This window comes from Mandrillus leucophaeus, unplaced genomic scaffold (genome assembly GCF_000951045.1).
Source record: "Mandrillus leucophaeus isolate KB7577 unplaced genomic scaffold, Mleu.le_1.0 Scaffold391, whole genome shotgun sequence".
In the NCBI taxonomy this organism is placed as follows: domain Eukaryota; kingdom Metazoa; phylum Chordata; class Mammalia; order Primates; family Cercopithecidae; genus Mandrillus; species Mandrillus leucophaeus.
The window spans coordinates 1,649,858-1,668,682 of NW_012104154.1; the positions used below are offsets into that span (position 1 = coordinate 1,649,858).

An 18,825-nucleotide genomic window follows, 5' to 3' on the forward strand; every position below is an offset into this window, starting at 1 on the left:
AAAAAAAATTGCTGAAGAAAACAGACTTTAAGTGTTTTCACTACAAGAAAATGAGGAGTATGTCAAGTGAGGCATATGTCCATTAACTTGATTTAGCCATCCCACAATGTATACATATATCAAAACATTGTGTTGTATATATAGGTAATTTTTATTAATACATAAAGGTGGGAATAGAAAAATGTATTTGTAGAAAACTTTAATTCTCCCATAGAAAAAAATCCAAAAGATACTTCAGGAAAAAATAATGAAATGAAAAAGTTCAACAAAGTTGTAGGTATAAGATTTGTATCTAAAATTTAATGCCTTTCTCAACCACCACTAGCACACAATTTAAAAATAAAATCTGGGAGAGACAGATATCAGTATCATTAGCAGAATCAATGAACCACCTGGAAACACACTTAAGAAAGGCGTGCCGGGCCGTCATGGAGAAAATTCTAAAACTATATTGCAAAGGGCACAGAGGCCAGGCGTGGTGGCTCACACCTGCAATCCCAGCACTTTGGGAGGCCGAGGCACGTGGATCACCTGAGGTCAGGAGACAAGACTGACCAGCATGGTGGAACCCAGCCTCTACTAAAAATACAAAAATCAGCCAGGCGTGGTGGCAGGCGTCTGAAATCCCAGCTACTCAGGAGGCTGAGGCAGAGAATCGCTTGAACCTGGGAGGCGGAGGTTGCAGTGAGCCGAGATGGTGCCATTGCACTCCAGCCTGGGTGACAAGAGCGAAACTCCATCTCCAAAGAAAGAAAAGAAAAAAAATAAGAAAAGCACACAGACAACTTAAAGAAATATCAAACTACAAACTAGAAACAGCAGCATCAGTTCTCTCCTAATCAATCAAACTTCTATTCAATTCCAATACAAAGACATAAAATTCACAAGGAAAAGTACAAGGCAAATAACAGGAAAGACAATTTAGAAAAATGGTATGGTAATAAGGTGGGTCAATCATCAGCTCAGGCTGCCATAACTAATACCATAGACTGGATGGCTTAAGCAACAGAAACGTATTTTCTCACACTCTGGAGGCTGGAAGTCCAACATCAAGGTGCCAGCCAATTTGGCTCCTGGTGGGGGTTCTCCTCCTGCCTTCCAGATGGCACCTGAGATCTCTATGTCTCTTCCTCTTGTACAGTTCTCTTAGGTCAGAGCTCCACCCTTATGACCTTATTTAACCTTAATCACCTTGCAAAGGTCCTGTCTCCAGTACAGGCTCTGTCACCACATGAATTTGGTGGGAAACACTTCGGTCCACAGCAGTAGAGGAGGGCATCGTTCCCCACATATGGACAGATACGTTACAAAGCTGCACTGTTAGAATACTGTGGAATTAGTCCAGGAACAGAAGCTATAGGGACAAAACAGCCTATAAGCAGACCTACATCTACAGAAATTTCACATAGGGCAGGGCTGATACTAAATTTAATGACTACAGATTAGGTCATTCATTAGATGATGCCAAGACTCCAGGCCATCTGTAGAGAAAAACATCATAGTAGAATACTAGTTTATACCAGCATAAAAATAAATTCTAGATGGAGTAATAACTATGGAAAGACATATATCTAGAAATTATTTTGAAACTCTTATAAAGCAAGAAAAACAAATATTCCTTTTTTTTTTTTTTTTTTTGAGACTAAGTATTGCTCTGTCGCTCAGTGATGTGCAGTGGCATAATCCTGGCTCACTGCAACCTCCACCTCCTGGGTTCAATCAATTCTCCTGTCTCCGCCTTCTGAGTAGCTGGAATTACAGACATGCACCACCATGCCCGGCTAATTTTGATATTTTTAGTAGAGACCGGGTTTCACGATGTTGGCCAGGCTGGTCTCAAATTCTTGACCTCAGGTGATCCAGTCGCCTTGGCCTCCCAAAGTGCTGCGATTACAGGCGTGAGCCACCACACCTGACCGAAAAACACATATTCTAACAGAAACATGGACAAAGTGCAGTCTATTTTAGTTATCTGCCATAGTTATTTTCTATAATGTCAAGACAAACACTGAATTAGTGAATATTGAGCCACTGTTCACAGAGTTAGCTTTCTGAGAGCCTCTGGTTACAACATTTGCTTCAACCAATCAATACACACCTTGTTTTATATACATTTTTGGTTAAAGACATCTTATTTGATGTATATTATTGATTTGTGGAAAAGGCAGAGCCTCTAACACACGTCTTCTCCGTAAGGCACATCACAGTTCCCTGCACTTGGGACACCAGACAGCACTTCAGCGCTACGCCTGGGAGCCATTCACCACAGCAGAATCACCAACAGAAAGCACACAAATAGGAAAAATAGTGACACAAATAGTGACACTAAGTAGACAGAAAGGATGCGTGTTCACAGCATGAGGACTAGAACAAGAAGGCGGCGTTGTTTCCTTCGGTCTCAGCTGGAAACATGTGTCAGGGAGCTCGGTTTTCTCCACTCTGTGCGTGTCCAAGAATGACCATGAAAACATCACGCGTGTTGATTTGGGGGACACGAAGTTTAGTGAATAAGCAAATTTGCAAATATGGAATCTGCAAATAATGAGGATAGGCTGGATACACACAGGCAATGCAATGGCTTTTAAAACGACAAAATGATGCTCGACCTCACTATTTACTAGTGAAATGTAATGTAAAATTACTATTTGACTCCTAAGATGCTGGCAACATTTTAAGTTCTGATAATACCATGTGCTAGAAAACATGAGGAAATAACAACTCATGTGAGGCTATGAATGACTTGGCCATCACAGAGGGCAATCTGGCCATTCCTGGGAGAGGTGGGTGATGCACACCTGTACACCTGCTTCCTGATCTCTGTCCCTGGAGGACTTTCGCCCACAGGGACAAAGAGACATGGGATGGACAGTCACTATAAGAGGGTCCGTATCAGCGAAAAGAACTAACCTTCACTCAGCAGCCAATGCATGATTAAAGTGGAAACTGACTCACAGAATGGAATACTGTGTATTAGTTAAAATGAATTTAACCTACATGTATTAACATGGACTTTCAGACTGGAAAGTCTTCCACATCAACCTCCCAAAAAAGTCTAGTTATACATCATTTACAAGAGACCTACATAAAACAGAACACAGAAAGGTGAAAAACTAAAGAGTGGGACGGGAATCATAAAAAAGGTTCCTGGCAAATGCAAATTTAAAAAGCATAGGAATGCCCATCACGATGGAACAGTCACATGCTCTGCACATGAACTCTATTATTGTTAGGCAAAACTGAATTCAAGGCAAAAAGCATTAAAAGGGACTGTAAAAAGAAACCGAAAAACCCCACAAAAACCTGTATAACCTTACAATACATGCGAAATATTAACAATAGATAGCTAATAGAAACTAGCAAATCCAGAATGAGTGTGGGTGACTTTCACAAATCCTCAGGTATCTGGTACCCATGTGGACAAAAAAATACAGATACTTTTGGCCAGGCGCGGTGGTTCATGCCTGTAATTCCAGCATTTTGGGAGGCCGAGGCAGGTGGATCATGAGGTCAGGAGATTGAGACCATCCTGGCTAATGCAGTGAAACCCTGTCTCTACTAAAAATACAAAAAAATTAGCCAGCCGTGGTGGCGGGTGCCTGTAGTCCCAGCTACTCAGGAGGCTGAGGCAGGAGAATGGCGTGAACCTGGGAGGCGGAGCTTGCAGTGAGCAGAGATCGCACCACTGCACTCCAGCCTGGGCGACAGAGCAAGACTCCGTCTCAAAAAAAAAAAAAAAAAGATACTTTTAATAACATACTTATACTCAATCTCATAGATGAGTCAAGAAATGTGCAGCCACATCAAAACATACTTATTTTTGAAACAATAGGCAAGATTCACAAAAATTGACCGTGTCTAACTGGTTACAAAGAAACATCTCAATAAATAATCAAGAGTAAAACATAAACAGCCCATATTCCCTAATAATAATGCAACAGAAGTCAGAAAACAGTATCAAACAACAAAAGCCTAAATGCGTGGTGGAAGCAGGGAGATGGTATTCAGAGGAAACTTTACAGCTTTAAATATATTTACTTGAAAATGTATAAATCACTAGTAAAAATTACTCTTTCAAAAGGCTGGAATGATATAAAAGTCACTTGAATCACTGCATACACCGGAATAGCTGCACTTAAAAAGGCTAACCGCACCGATGTTGGGAAATATGTGGAGTGATCACATGTCTCCCACACTGTGGGTGGAGGTAAAAAGAGTTTAGGAGAAGGTCCAGGAATGTCTTACAAAATTAAGCACACACATGCCCTATAATCCAGCAGTTCTGTGCCTAGGTAACACTAACAGAAATGAAAATACATGTCCACAAAAAACTTGTATAGAGTATTCCTACACAAGGAACTTTATTCATACTAGTCAAGCCTGGAATCTGCTTAGGTGTCCACCAACCAACTAGTGTGTTCATACAGTGAAATACTATTCAGCAATAAACAGCTGTAACCTACGGATATGTGTACAACACAGATGAATCTCAAAAGCACTGTGCTAAAAGGATACCAGGCTTAAGTGGCTACATGCTGAAGGATTTCATTTCTGTGATGTTTAATAACAGGAAAACTAATCCATTACTTAAAAAATCAGAATAGTGGATGCCTGGGGTAGAAGCGAGTTGGCTAGGAAGTTGCACGACAGAACCTGCAGGTGTGACAGAGATTCTGTACCTGGACAGGGTGTTTGGATCACAGAGATGTATGCATTTGTCAGACCTTATTAGTGCTATACTTAAGACATGTGCATTTCATTGGTATGCAAATTTTAACTAAAGAAGAAGAAGCAGCAAAAATCATACACAGATACTGCAATCTCATTAATGATACACATGCTGAAGTATTTCAGGGTAAATGTACAAGTATCTGCAACTCAGTGAAATGAACGAAAAATCTGATTGATGGATAGATGGAGGCTGGTTGGAACAATAAGTGATAAAGTTAGCACAGTAAAATGTAAATGCTAGCATCTAGTTGGTGAGTCTATAGGAACCCACTATTAAATTATTTCAACTGTATGTTTGAAATTTTTCATTATAAAATGTTAAGAAAAAGAAAACACCTTGGAACACAAAGCAAAGTAGTCCTTAATGAGAAAATTCAATTTAGATATTAATTCTCATCAAACTGACCTAAAAATTCACTGTCATTCCAATCAAACTATCGTCAGAATTTTTCAAGGAAATTAGGACATTCTTTAACAAGACACACCATGAAAAACAAATTAATCATTTGTAAAAGTTTTAATGTCTATATGATCAAGAAATAAGACATAAAGAATTGTCAAAATTCATTAAGAAACAATGTAAAGGAAAAACAAAAAAAGAATATGAAGTGGCAATTGACAAAGAGGAGACATGAGTGCCAAGCAACGTGTGTCCACATGCTCAGCCTCACTAGTAACCAGGGAAATGGAGAACAAAGCGGGCCACTTATTCATTTTCCATCCTTCCAGTAGTGGAAGTTAACAAGTTTGGAAGTCATCTTATGGAAGATAAGGAGAAATGGGTCCTTTGCCGTTGTGTCGGGAAGGTTACCTATGAATGGCCAATTTGCAGTATCAGTTATAAAAAGGAGGTGCCTGTGCCCCTGCAGCTTTTCCTCTTCAGAATCTCTCCTATAGAAACCCAGCCACAGGTCTCAGGGCCAGGGCAGGGAGACGCAGTGGCACGAGTGGCTGGGATGAGGCTTCCCTCATAGGAATGCCCATCACGATGGAACAGTCACATGCCCTGCACATGAGTCCAGAAAGAGGGAAAGAGAGCATCTGGAAACTTCAAACACACTGAGATGGGAAGATTTCTATGAATGGTTAACTAAACATGTCAAGTAGTAAAAAAATACATAAAACTGTTAAGAGGTATTTCTTTTTAAAAATAGTTTTATGTTTATTGTCAAATAGCACTCCAGAAATTTCTCACCGATCGTGTATCGGTAAAGCGCATTCCTTCGTTGCCTCAGTAATACTGAGTAATTTCTGTTCTTTTAGACCTTTTTCAAGTTGACTGTTTTCTTAAGATGGATTTCCTTGGGTAGATGTACGTGTGTACTGAGTGCCTAGAAACTGCCTGGATGATTTACCTTCGTGACAAGGGAGGTGGGAGGCCTGGAAGGATGGGAGGTCAGGCGGGACTTTCCGAAACTGCCCCAGTCATTTACATCAATGTGTGGATTAAATCCATAACTTAAAATGAGAAGAAAGTCAAGGTAAAAATATTGTGAAATAATTTATATAAATATATATATAAATTTACAATTTGTATATAAATACATGAATATATTTAATATTTATATAATTATAGCTCTGTATGTTCTATATTTACAATACATTATCTAGTTACATAGGATATTTATGTAAATATATATAAATGAACTATAAAAGTTTTACTTATAAAATACACAAATATAGGCCAGGTGCAACAGCTCATGCCTGTAATCTCAGCACTTTGGGAGGCCAAGGTGGACGGATCACTTGAGGTCAGGAGTTTGAGACCAGTCTGGCCAACATCGTGAAACCCCGTCTCTACTAAAAATACAAACATTAGCTGGGCGTGGTGGTGCGCACCTGTAATTCCAGCTACTTGGGAGGCTCAGACACGAGAACTGCCTGAACTTGGCAGGCAGAGGTTGCAGTGAGTGGAGATTGCACCACTGCACTCCAGCCTGGGTGAGAGGGCGAGACTCTGTCTCGAAAAATAAAATAACTGAAATAAAATACATAAATATAAAATAAGAAGAAACAATAGTTCGACTTTTGAAAAGACTTATATGCCTTTTTCAAAGCCCCATAATTGTGCTCATGATGCAATTTCTTCTTTCCTTACTCTGTGTCTAAAGGATTATTAAGGAAAAATGCTCCATCACTATTGCTTAGCACAGAATCTTCCCAAGTATCTTCCCTCTAGGTCAGGTGTGGTGGCACACACCTACAATCCCAGTGATTTGGGAGGGTGAGGCGGGAGGATTGCTCGAGGCAAGACTTTGTGACCAGTCTGGACAGCATAGTGAGACCCCATCTCTACAAATATAAGAAAAAATTATCTGGGTGTGTGGTGGCATGCGCCTATAGTCCCAGCTACTTGGGAGGCTGAACGGGGGAGGGTGGCTTGAGCCCAGGAGTGCAAGACGGCAGTAAGCTATGATTGTGCCACTGCACTCCAGTCTGGGTGAAAGAGCCGGGCCTGGCTAAAAAGAAAATCTGCCCTCTGTAAGCAAGCTGCTGATGTCTGCTGAGATAGGTCGCAGCCCTGCCGAGCCTGCAGCAGCACACCATGGGTGGATAATGGATACGAGGCCCAGGGAAACAGAAATCAGCCAACACTGCACACTTTACCCACCACTTCACCAAGCACTGCTCTCCAATAGGCCTGAGGAGGAAACGCAGGAGACCTGGACAGTCACTGCTCAGCTCAAACACAGGCAACGAATCAGCACTCCTCTGTGTACACAATGGGAGAACGTGGGCAGTTCAGAGGGGACACTCCCAAGACAGCCTGGCCACAGTGGACAACCTCGTGCTGGGAAACCAGAGGCCTGAGTTCAAAGCCACTGCTGCCAGCAGCTCTTGAAGGAGTGTAAGCCTGGCTGTGAGCCTCGGTCTCCTCATCTGCAAGGTGGGGTTGAGACCCCCGCCCACTGTCACAGGGTGGCCCAAGGCTCAGGGGCACACATTCATTAACTGCAGCTGGTGGTGCTGGGATTTCAGAGTGAATTATGTCCCTGTTTCCAAACGTACTAATGAGCCGAGATCCTTCCTGGTGCCCAGGCAACCCGGCCTGTATATTTATACTCCTCTCAGTAGCCCTGTGTAAAGTCATGATCACAGAAAGAAATTAACCATTTTTGGTTGTCTGACATTTTTTCTGTACAAGAAACATGGAAAATGTAAACGTTTCCCAACCCTAAGCAAGCACGTGGCCATCCCTGTATGAAACCCAGCCAACTTCTAGCAAATTCGGCAAAGACATGAGCTGGCAGGATTTAAAACCCAAATTCTTACATAACAAAAACCCTCAGAGCAGCAGAACATGGTTTGGGGGATATAGATACTTACTGAAAGTTATGATTTGGGCTGTGCGTTGGACCTAAAAAGAGAAAACAAAAAGACGAGTTATTAATACTCCATGATTTGGAATACGACCTTCTTCAAATCAGGCCAGTGGCAAACAGGCTGAAGCCAGCGGGCTCACTGGTGGGCAGCTGTCCTCGGGCCTCAGGCTCCGCTCGTGGTTACATCAGCAAGGCTGGAAACCACACACAAGGGAAGGGGCGCTTTGACACTGAGGGTATCTTTGTTTTTTGGAGTTTTTGCCGTCCTTACTCTCTCTCTTCTCATCTAGTCTTTACACACAGAATCTGTTTTACCACTTGGGATTGGATGGCGTGGGCCTGGGTGGCATGACCGGGACATTCACTGCCTGGGGGCTTTTCACGGCTGGGATGAAGGGGACACATTCCTTCCTGCCACTTAATTCCTTCACCAGGTGTGACGAGCACAGAGATTCAGAATCTCTGGTCATCGCGCTCAGCTCTCTCCCCACCCCAGCCAGGCCAGCCTCGGACCCTGCCCAGTTGTCCTGCAGTGTGGCCACCCTCCCACGGACGCCTGACTTCCTAACACAAGGCCTTCCTGATAAACACCTCGGCTCCCCGTGTGCGCCTGGGATTGTCTTCTGGGCTCCCGGTCTATAAACCACTCCATCTGTACCTATTTTCTTTTCTTTGGGACAGTTTCACTCTTGTCACCCAGGCTGGAGTGCACTGGCGCGATCTCGGCTCACTGCAACCTCCACCTCCCAGGTTCAAGTGATTCTCCTGCTTCAGCCTCCCGAGTAGCTGGGATTACAGGCACCCACCACCACGCCCAGCTAATTTCTGTATTTTTAGTAGAGATGGGGTTTTGCCATGTTGGCCAGGCTGGTCTCAAAATCCAGGCCTCACGTGATCCGCCCGCCTCGGCCTGCCGAACTGCTGGGATTACAGGCGTGAGCCACCACCTGGCCGTATTTTCTTTTATTACTAGTAAATGGGTAACAGGTCAAGCTGTGCCCTGGGGCACACGGGGAAGGCCCTAGGGAATGGTTTCACTGCTCTCCCGGCGTGCTGACTCGTGCGTTCACTTTCAAATAGCAACCGGACCTCTTGCTCGGTGGCTGGGAACCTTCGTATCTGCTACCACACGACTTCAACTTCACTGCCCGACTCACCCAGCCGCACAAACAGGACGCCGGTGGCGGTAATGGTCTTCATCCCGTTGGTGGCCACGCACTGGTAGTAGCCAGTGTCTGTCGTGTCCAGGTCCTGGATTCGCAGTCGCGAGCCGTATTCTGTCTTCCGGATGATGATCCGCCGCGGCTCCTGCACCACCGGGGCGTCGTTCTTCAGCCACCGCACGTTGGGGGGTGGGTTTCCCGCCACCTTGCAGTGCAGAATTGCCGTCTGGCCTTGGACAATGGTGATATTGTTTACTGGCTCCAGAAAATTCAGAAAGTAACCTGCCAAGGAGAGGGGTCACAAAAGAACAAGCTTCAGTGAGGGCTGGAGGGAAGGGCCACCTGGGGGCTCCGTTAGGAACTCCTCCAAGGGAAGTTTTCCATTTTCTGTCACCTACTAAAATAGGTTCTTGTTATCTGTGGTAATTATCTCCCAGAATGCTACAGGGAACACTGAATTAGTGAATACTGAACCACTGCTCCGACGGGAAACACAGAGTCAAATTCCTGCGAGCCTCTCGTCATAATATTTTCATCAACTAACCAATACGTAACCTTGGTTTATGTGTGTTTCTGTTTAAAGACACCATATTCAATGTGTACTGTTGATTTCTTCACATTGAACCCATGGCCAACAGCCTCATAACTCATGCCTGAACGAAGCTTCTCTCACACACATTATTTTCTCCATAAGGCACGTCACAGCCTTTTTGCACTTAGGAACACCAGACCACTTCAGCGCTGTGCCTGGGGGCCATCATAAACAGTAAAATCACCAACAAAAAGCCCAACTATGCATGAAACGTGGCACTAAATAGACCAAGAAAAGGCCACATGTTCACAGTATGAGAGCAGAAGCCAGGAAGCCGACCATCGCCTTGTTCAACACCAGCTGGGACACAGATTTTTCACTGCCTTGGGCGTGTGTCTGTGAAAAGCCACAAAAGCACCACGAGTATTGATCTGGGGGTTACAAATAGACTTTAGGTATTAGGTGAACTCACAAATACGGAATCTGCAAATGATAAGGATCAACTGTGCTTCTCTTTCCAACACTACATCTAACCTGGGCTGGTCGAAATGATGTAAATTCGCGCTCAGGAAGTCCCTCCTCCCCGCCTGCCACATCATTAAGCACAGAGCCACAGAAGTAAAATATAAAAAGATGACGTGTGACAAAACATGGACATCCCCAAACCAAGCTAATCACTGTCCTGTAAACAGAACAGAAGTTACGGTGCTGAGGGCAGCTGAAGGCTTTGTCCAGAGCAGACAGAAGCAGTCCCGCGCTCACACACTAGGGGGCACACGGGGTCTTAAAGCACCCAGAATGGGGAGTGAGTGGGCTGCTCCTAAGATGGACTCTCACAAGCGCACACCCTAGACCCCGCACATGTGCAGTTCACAATAGGCTTTGTGCTCCTATGAGACTCTAATGCTGCTGCTGATCTGACAGGAGGTGGAGCGCAGGTGGTCATGTAATTGATGGGGAGTGGCTGTAAATACAGACGAAGCCTCACTCGCTCACCCTCTGCTCACCTCCTGCTGTGTAGCCCAGTTCCTAACAGGCCACGCGCCAGTAACCAGTCCATAGCCAGGAGGTTGAGGACCTCTGCCATAGACATTTCTTTTGGACAAATATAGAAATTGACCCTTCCTCAGAAAAGGACCTCTTAAAAAAGTATCAAAGAATTGAAACTCACAAGATCATCATATCACATCGAGACAATAAGACACCAGGCCCTCAATCATCATGATGGCTTCTTTACCCCTTCCATGTTCGTGTTTTCCCATACATAGCTACATTTCTTCCCTGCTATATAAAGCCCTCATTTTAGTCAGTTAGGGAGATGAATTTGAGGCAGACCTCATCTCCTCAGCTGCATCACTGGATTAAAGCCTTCTTTCTTGGCAATAATTTTTGTCTCAGTGATTGGCTTTCCGTGTGGTGAGCAGCAGGACCTAGACCAAACCCTGGTGTTTCAGTAACATTAGGGGCCCCCTCTTTCCTTGGCCAGTGGCTCCCCACTGCATCACTCCAACCTCTGCTTCCATTGCCACATCTACTGCTGAATCCAGTCTTCCAGCTCCGGTTTCCTAAGGACCTCTGTGGTTACACTGGGCCTACCCAGATAAGCCAGAATGATCCTCTCATCTCAAAATCATTAAATTAATCCCACCTGCAAGTTTTTAACGATCTTGCCACTTTACTCAGCTATCTTAGTTATAACGGTTTCTGAGTTGATTGCCTTGGATTTTCTACATAGATAACATCTTCTTCAAATAACAATAACATAACCTTTTTGCTTTCAAAATTCATATCTCCCATATCTTTTTGCCTGTTTTTTTAGTATTCTTTTTGATTTAAAAAGGTTAAATGCTAAAATGCTGCAAACATACAGAAAAATACAGCTATCAAACGGTAACCATGAACAAAACGTATCGAGATTTGACATTAATTTTCCCATATTTTACTTTGAACACTTAAAAAAAATTCTAGAATGCAACCAAAACCTACTCTTGTTTCTTCTGCTCCAGAGAACTTGTATGCATTATTCCAATGCATATTTGTATTATTTTACGTTTTTAGAAATTTTTCCTGAAAGGTCATATTTGTTAGTTGCTTCATTTCATCCATCTATGTTGGTTGACGTGCTCCATTTATTTTTAATTACTGTGTAATAGAATGGTACATTATACAAACAAACCACAATTTCCTTATCCATTTCCCCAGTTGAAGGACAGTAAGCTGTTTCTACATTATTGCTATTATAATATTTAAAGACCACCTATATAGATATCTTGTCCTGTGCATATACAAGAGTCTCTCAAAAGTACGTACATGACTGGATAAAGAAAACGTGGTGCCTATACACCATGGAATACAATGCAGCCATTAAGAAAAATGATATCCTTTGCAGCAACATAGATGCTTACCCTAAGCACAATAACACAGGAACAAAACCCCAAATACCTCATATTCTTACTCATAAGTGGGAGTAAAACATTGAGTACACATGGACATAAAGAAGGGAACAACAGACATCAGGGTCTCCTGGAGGACTGAAGGTAGGAGGAGGGTGAGGACTGAAAAACTACCTATTGAGTACTATGCTCATTACCAGGGTGACAAAATAACCTGTACACCAAATCCCCATGACACACAATTTACCCAAGTCACAAACCTGTACATGTACCCCTGAACCTAAAATAAAAGTTGGAAGGGGGAAAAAAATACTTACCCGGATGTGGTGTCATAGAGTCTTGAAATCTGTCATTGATCTGAGCCTCAAAAGTGCTTGAAACAATTTGTATTTCACTAGCAGTATCTGAATTAAAGTGCTTCCCTAGAGCTGTGCTGGAATTTGGTGTTTGAGGGCTTTAAAATATTTGCCAATCTGATGGACACAAAATAGTTCTGCGCTATTGTTTTAGTTCGCATCTTATGACTTCCTCGTGAGCTTCCACATTCTTTAGAATATTGCTCGTCATTGGGGTGCCCCTTCTGTAATTGTCTGTTCATCTATCTATTCTGATGCTTTTTCCAACTTCTGTAGTTAATTCATTTTATATCTTTTTCCTTTTCTGTGTACGCATTAAGTGTAAAATTTTCCTTCCACTCTTCTTTAGCCATCCAATAAATTAATCTTCACATCATTAGTCAGACCCAAATATCGTGTAATATATCTCATGACATTTTTCTTTTAGCTATGAGTTATTTAAAGTGTGCTTTAATTGCACTGTTGTCACAGAACATGGTCTGTGTGGTGACAATTCTTTGAAGCCACTGAGATATGCTCCGCAGAGTCAGCTTCCTGGAGATGGTCCACAGATGCTTAGTAAGAACGTGCTTAGTCTACGTTCATGGCAGAGTTTTATTTTTAAGTGCCCATTTGATCAAGTTTGTTGATTTTGTTGTTCGTATTTTTAGTATGTTTATCTACTAGACTCAAAGACTTTGCATTTGTCAAATAGCTTTTAGTAATGCTGTCAAGTTGAGTTGATAATATGGGAAATGATGGGGCTGAATGCACTCCCAACTTCAGTTTTATTACATCATTTGGTCCATATATCACTAAGCAACAATTCTGTCTAAAAGATTGTTTTATCTGATATTATTATAGCCATCTTCAGGGAACCTTTGGTTAACATAGCCCTACTTTTATCTTTTTAATATCTCCATCATTTTTATGATTCTGTATTAGACATAACTCTTATAAGTGGCATATAATTTTACATTTTGAGTCTATGTTTTTAACTGGTAAGTTATATTTTTAATGTTTCCATTGCCTTTTGTTTTTTCTTTCCTATCTTCTATTGGATTTTTAAATTCTCCATTTTCCCCCTCTTCTTATTTGAAAGTTATATATAAGTGGCTAGCTTAACTACTTTTTATAGGCATACCTCATTTAGCAAAGTCCCCCAATTACAAAAGGCTTTAAATGCTATGAACTACACACACACACACTCTCACATATACACACACACACACACACACACAGAGAGAGAGAGAGAGAGAGAGAGAGAGAGAGATGTTGGAACTGATTCCCAGTGCTTAGATACACTCTGATTTTAAGTCTCCAATTATTGTTATTTTTACTGTCACGAGTATTTTGAGATCTACCAACTTGCTCACCGACTTCTTTCCTCACCAACACTTCTTGCACCTCACTCCTTCCTCTTAGGTTCAGTTGAGCTCATCCTGAATAACGTTCATTCTTTGGGTAAAGGACTAAGCCTGTAAACACTCTTAGTCTCGGTCTAAAAACATCCATGACTCTCACACTTGAATGATAGTTTAGCTGGGTATAGAATTTCAGGCACTGCTGTCCTCTGGCTTTTATAGTGATTGTTGAAAGTCCTGCAGTTCTTGTTCCTTTGTAAGTATTCTGAACTTTCCCTTTCTTAGGCTATTTTCAATATTTTTCCTTTGTCTTTGCCATTCCAGATTGTCTATCATTAATAGTAAATTTATTTTTATTCCATCCTCCTCAGGTCTCAGTGCCCTTCCTCAAATCTGAAGATTTGTGCTTTCTGTCAAGTCTATAAAACCTCTATCAGTATTTCATAAAATATTAAATATCCTTCTAGATATATGCTGGTTTTCCTCAGATGATAATTCCACTGTGCTCTCTCTGTACCTATTTTTAATACTCCTTAACCTTTTTGTCGTTAGCTATGTGCATCTACCCTGTAACATATCCATCAAGTTTCTCATTTCATGGACTATATTTTTCTTTTCTAGAAGGTCTGTTGGTTCCTTTTCAAATCCACCACTGCTTTTCTTCTATGTGGTTTCTGTTTCCTCCTTTATCTTTAATCCTACTAGCTTCATTGTTTACTAGCTTGCCACTCATCCTGGGCTTCGCCAAGTGTGCTGTGTAATTCTTTTATTGTAAGGCTGGTTTTTCTGAGGGAATCCCTTGAGGACTGGGTTCGCTTGACAGCCAGTGCCAAGTTTTATCTTCACTTTTTGGCTTGGAATGTCCTACAGCATTCTGGTAATGTAAATCTGGCTTCCAGAGGTGCCTGTCCCAGCTGATTTCTCATGGGAGAGCCTTCTGTGTTTCCCATCTGGAGCCAGGGTGGAGGCATCTCTCATCTCACCTCCGGAGGCTGACCCCGAGGCAAGGTGCTCATCCCTCTTCTCCAGGACTCCAGCGTGCAGGTTTCTGAGCTTCACAGGGAAGCTTGTCAACAAAGCTCCAGTTCTGTGGAGCCCATGGGTTCCCTCCTGGCTTGGTGTGGAAACCCAAGGCTCTTGATGAAACCAGACCTAGCCGAATCGTTTCTACAGCAGGGATGATATTTCATAGGCCTTACATTATGGTGCAAGAAATGTACATTCCTTTATTTTCCTAAACCAAGCTAGATTTTTCTCCTAACCCCTCATTTCTCCTGATTAGAGGAAACTTAATACATCCAATTCCAAGTGACATCAGTAACTTTAGGTGACTTCTTTCATTTACTCTCCATCAGGATTTCCCTCTCCCTACGTATTCTCGAGTGTAGCATTTATGTTCCCGGGCCTGCTCTGACATTACAGCCCTGGTGGATTTGGTGTGTCCACGTTTTGGTGTTCTCTCTGCTCTGTGGCTCACAGACATGTCCACATGTGTGCCATGGCCATGTGGTGACACCACTTTTCCCTGTTGAAGAGCTCATGTCACAACTCCATGATGCCTTCAGAATTCGGCCCTTGGTGTAAGATAAACTCTTCTTGAGGACCTAGGAAAATCGGGCTGTTCTCCAAGGCTGGAAACGTAGTGGGGGCTACCTCAAGTGTTTTCTTCTGTGGCAGCCCAGGGCTGTCACTTATAATCCTGCTTCCCTTCCATTCCTGGCTCCTGGGCATTTCTCCATCTCCTTTGCACATTCATATAAGCATTCGCATCTTTTACTAGCATTTTATTGAGCACTCATATGTAATTTACGTGGGAGGGCTGCCAAATGAGTCTGGTCCACCATTTTCAACGTCATCGATTCTCTAGGGGCCACACATGAAAGCGGGAGAGAAAGCTCTCTAGAGAGTAAGCACAATATTCCTTTCTCCCTTGGTGTTTAATTTATAGCCAGTCATTTAGCCTCTCTTGGCTTCATTTCCCTTATGTGCAAAATATGGGGTTTGTACTAACCATTTTCTAAGCTCTCCTCCAACTCACAAAAACATGCCTTTGTAGCTGCCCCAAACCTCTCCAGAAACAATTTGCCAGGCCAAAAGGAGCCAGGCATGGCCGACCGAGGTTTTGGCTCACTTGGATTTGAGCAGCACTCACACTGCATAGCGTTACACAGAACAGAAGTCTTCCCTTTTAACTGACCCAAAAAAGCTCCCCTTTCTAACTCAACAGTGGCACGACTTTAGTGCTACTGATGGTACAGGCTCATCTTCCCCGTGCCCAGGCCAGCTCTCTGTGCACTGCAGATCTCTGGACAGGGAGCTGAGTCCAAGCATTAGAACAACCCAAAGGCAAAGTAACAAAGGAACCTCATCACCAGGGAACACGGCTCTGCTGCAGTCACAGTCAGATCAAAGACTTACGATTTTTTTTTTTTGAGGCGGAGTCTCGCTCTGTCGCCCAGGCTGGAGTGCAGTGGCCGGATCTCGGCTCACTGCAAGCTCCGCCTCCCAGGTTCACACCATTCTCCTGCCTCAGCCTCCTGAGTAGCTGGGACTACAGGCGCCCACCACCTCGCCCAGCTCATTTTTTGTATTTTTTTTTAGTAGAGACGGCGTTTCACCGTGTTAGCCAGGATGGTCTCGATCTCCTGACCTCGTGATCTGCCCGTCTCGGCCTCCCAAAGTGCTGGGATTACAGGCTTCAGCCACCGCGCCCTGCCGATTTTTTTTTTTTTTGAGGCGGAGTCTCGCTCTGTCACCAGGCTGGAGTACAGTGGCGTGATCTCGGCTCACTACAACTTCCGACTCCCTAGTTCAAATGATTCTCCTGCCTCAGCCTCCCGAGTAGCTGGGATTACAGGCACGCACCACCATGCCTGGCTGAGTTTTGTATTTTTAATAGAGACGGGGTTTCATCATGTTGGCCAGGATGGTCTTGATCTCCTGACCTCGTGATCCACTCACCTCAGCCTCCCAAAGTGCTGGGATTACAGGCGTGAGCCACCGCGCCCGACTGACTTATGATTTTTAAATCCCAGCTGATCATCCAAGAATTCACCAACTTGGTCAAATTACTCAGGCGTTTGAGGATCTGCTTTTACCGGGTCACACGGATCAGTCCGGGAAGATCAAGAAAACTTTGTGTATTAGTGATCATGAGGTTGTGGAGCCTGGATTAGTGGGAAATAAAACAAATTTCCTGGAAGGGCACGTGGAATGGAAATCCTGAGAGCTGCAGGAAGGACGTAAAGCTGTTCCTCCCGAGGGAAAATATTTTCAGGTTAATAAATCCGTTGCGGGCGTGGAACAGCGGCCACTCTCCTCAGGCTTTCCCACTGAGCTGCTGAGCGGTGCATGCAGCCAGCTGCAGAAAACCAGGGGCAGCGTCAGGAAGGATGGGAGTCAGAGAAAACGAGGAAAACAAGAAGCATGGGGACTTGCGAGATGAAGAAAAGCACCTAAGAGTGTTTGTACCTTTGGACAAACCGAGACTATGGTGGGCTGACCTGTGTCCCCCAGCCAGTCATGCTGAAGTCCTCATCCCCGCAACCCGTGAGTGCCACTTTACTGGGAAATAGGGTCACTGTAGATGTAATGAAGTTCAGAGGAGTCCTACTTGATTAGCGAGGGCCCTAATCAACGATAGTTTCCTTATAGGAACAGGGAATTTCAGACACAGACCTAGAGGGAAGAAAGAGCAGAGATGGGGGGACGCTGCCACAGCCACAGAGCACCATGGGCATCAAGGGTTGCCAGCGATGCCTGGAGCTCAGACAGAAGCATGGCACAGACTGTCCCCAGAGCCCTCAGAAGGAACCTACTCTGCCAACAAACCTTGATTTCAGACTTCTGGCCTCCAGAGCTGAGAGAAAGACATTCTGATGTCTTAAGGCATCTTGTCTTGAGATCCTTTGCAAGGGTGGAGGAATTGAAGAAGAAAGAAGAACGGCTACAGACGGAAGGAGACAGTCCAAGAAACTAAAACTAAGACCTACACACAGGTGACATCCACACCCACCCACAGAGAGAGAGACACCTGTGTGTGCACACCCTGGGGACAGACAGAGACAGACAGGTGGTGGCACAGTCCTTTGCAGTATGGTCTCAAACCCAGCGAGCTCAGGAAGAATCACTGCTGTCCGTGTGTGTCACCCGCAGGAGGAAGAACAACAGCCACTGACAATACCAGTCAGACGAGGGAAACGGCCGCCCACCATAGGGACGCCACCCCGCTGGGCGCGGGCTATCAGAACTCTACCTCTGGGAAAAGACAGGGGCTGATGGAGGACTGCAGGGAAGGCTCGGAGGCAGGAATGAGCCTCACCGATGGCAAGAAGCTGCTGTGGGTCTACAGACAGTCCAGACAGTCTCGGATGCCCGGCCCAAACTCTGCCCCAAACAACCAATGGTGCACTTTGAAATATCCTATTTGTGGGGTTGAGTTTTCTTCCAAGACCATTCAGTGGCTCCAGATCCAGACAACACAACGGGCACTGCAGACTCACAGCCAATAGGAGGACAAAGGGTCCCCTACTTGGATCGAAGGCACCTTGAACATGGCCTTCAGCCTCCAGAGTGGTGCAAGGCTCAGAACCTGGAAATCTCGTGATTTATTTTGTCCAATGGATGTTAGAAAACGTCTTAGGGAAAGGTTTGCTTGGGATTGTGTGGCTGTGGGCCGGGCGGGGGCAGAGAAGACTGGCAGGGGCTGAACTGGCTTCTGACCTGGAACCTAAGAATGACCTGCCTGGAGGTTTCCCTCCACCAAGTCCTAGTGCTCGGCAGCTGCTCCCTCCCCATGTCACCCTGGAGCTTGGAGCTTCTCTTTGTGCCATACAAAATGTACCCCCAGCAATCCCCAGCCCAGGGTGGACATGGATGTGGACACTGGGCTCAGTGCAAGCCTCCGGTGCCCTTGTAAAATGAGTTTCTAGCTCCAGCCGACACCCACAGGGCTGAGATGCCCCAGGATGAGAGCATGGAGCCCACT

At 44.2% G+C, this 18,825-nt stretch overlaps 1 protein-coding gene across 1 annotated transcript in view; it reads right to left on the reverse strand.

Moving 5' to 3' along the window:
• Positions 1–18,825, reverse strand: part of ROR2 (receptor tyrosine kinase-like orphan receptor 2) — a 247,381-nt gene that overhangs the window by 28,231 nt on the left and 200,325 nt on the right. Inside the window, exons 5-6 of the mRNA XM_011991206.1 lie at positions 9,209–9,496; positions 8,056–8,086 (exon numbers count right to left, since the gene is read on the reverse strand). Of these exons, the coding sequence (XP_011846596.1) occupies positions 8,056–8,086; positions 9,209–9,496 (319 nt within the window). The remainder of the gene's footprint in view (positions 1–8,055; positions 8,087–9,208; positions 9,497–18,825) is intronic.